The 1,709-nt window shown below is 42.3% G+C and overlaps 1 protein-coding gene across 1 annotated transcript; it reads right to left on the bottom strand.

Moving 5' to 3' along the window:
• Window positions 1-1,045: 1,045 nt before the first annotated feature.
• LOC140035706 (uncharacterized) lies at window positions 1,046-1,480 on the bottom strand. Its single transcript, XM_072077041.1, has one exon. The coding sequence runs from the start codon at window positions 1,478-1,480 to the stop codon at window positions 1,046-1,048; it is 435 nt and encodes a 144-aa protein (XP_071933142.1).
• Window positions 1,481-1,709: the final 229 nt, after the last annotated feature.

The following is a 1,709-nucleotide window of genomic DNA, read 5'->3' as shown; positions in this document are numbered from 1 at the left end:
GTACTTCAATTTTTTTTTATGGCATGTATAGCTTCACGAATTTTTCATTTATAGGACCAACTTTTACGCCATCTTTGTCCACCAATTTGTATACGAAGTTCGTGTAGACTTCTCGAACAATGTACGGTCCATCCCATTTAGAGACGAATTTGTCTTTAGTGCGAGGAGTCATAACTATTGGCCTTCGAACGGCAAGTACCATGTCCCCGACTTGAAAGGAGCGACGCCGAACTTTCTTATTGAAAGCTCTAGAGAGACGGGCTTGATAGCATTCCAAATTTTGTTGGGCCTCCAATCTCTTTACATCCAAAGCTTCCAATTCTTCAAGGCGCAGGCGAACATTTTCTTCCTCTGTGAGCCCTTCTTGGATAGCAATTCTCAAAGAAGGAATTTGTTGCTCAAGGGGCAGAACAGCTTCTACACCATAGACCAAGGCATATGGCGTGGCTTCCGTCGGAGTTCGGTATGTGGTGCGATAGGCCCAAAGAGTTTCGCCTATCCTTTCGTGCCAATCCTTCTTTGACTTTGCCACCACTTTCTTTAACAAGTTACATAAAGTTTTGTTGAATGCCTCTGCGAGACCATTGGCGGGGGCATTATACATGGAGGACTTGCGTTGCTTGAGATTAAATTTCTCACATAACTTATCTATCAAGCCATTGGAGAAGGATTTTCCATTATCAGTGATAATGTACCGGGGAACTCCATAACGGTAAATAATATTCACACGAATAAAATTCACCACATCTTCCTTTCTAACTTGCTTGAGCGGTATGGTTTCAGCCCACTTAGAAAAGTAGTCGGTCGCAGCCAATATATATAAGTATTGACTGAACGACTTTGGTAATGGCCCCACAACATCAAGGCCCCAAGCATCAAAAGGCCAAGAAGCAACGGTCGGGTGTAACGGCTCAGGTGGTTGATGAATGTAATTTGCATGAAACTGGCAAGCTTGACATCTTTGAGCATATTCTATGTAATCTTTGACCATAGTAGGCCAATAGTAGCCCATCCTTTTAATCCGAAAATGTAACTTGGGATCGGATTAATGCGCTCCACATATTCTAGAATATGCCTCGTGCATCGCCCGATATGCCTCGTCTTCGCTCAGACAGCGCAACAGTACACCTTCAAATGATTTTCGGTACAACTTGTTCTTGTACAAGATAAAACGAGGGGCTCGACGACGGATGTCAGTTCTTCTACGTTGCTCCTCAGGTAATTTTTGATACTTGAGATAATCAACGAGGGGTTGTCTCCAAATTTTTTTGTCAATTTCATAGGTTGAGACCACATGAGCGTCACCTCCTTCAATATTTTCATCATCAATTAGTGATAGAACTACCCACTTTTGACATACACGAACTTGTATTTCATGATCCGGCATGGCAAGTGAAGAGGCTAGCACAACTAATGCATCAACTTGCTTATTTTCCCTTCTAGGAACATGCTTAATACTTGCACCTCCAAGCCGCTTCATAAGTCGCGTTGCATATTTGTGATACGGAATTAACTCAGACTTTTTGACTTCATAACTCCCTAAGAGTTGGTTAACCACCAATTGAGAGTCACCCTAGATTTGAAGTTCCAACTGCTCCATGTCAATAGCTATTTCAAGTCCGAGTATGAGAGCTTGGTACTCAGCGACATTATTTGAACAATGTTGACTTAGGGTAAAAGAGTATAACAATATCCCTCCATCAGGAGTC

The sequence above is a fragment of the Coffea arabica genome, chromosome 2c (genome assembly GCF_036785885.1).
Source record: "Coffea arabica cultivar ET-39 chromosome 2c, Coffea Arabica ET-39 HiFi, whole genome shotgun sequence".
Classification (NCBI taxonomy): domain Eukaryota; kingdom Viridiplantae; phylum Streptophyta; class Magnoliopsida; order Gentianales; family Rubiaceae; genus Coffea; species Coffea arabica.
The sequence above is the reverse complement of the archived record's forward strand: the minus strand, read 5'-3'. Positions and strand labels throughout refer to the sequence as shown.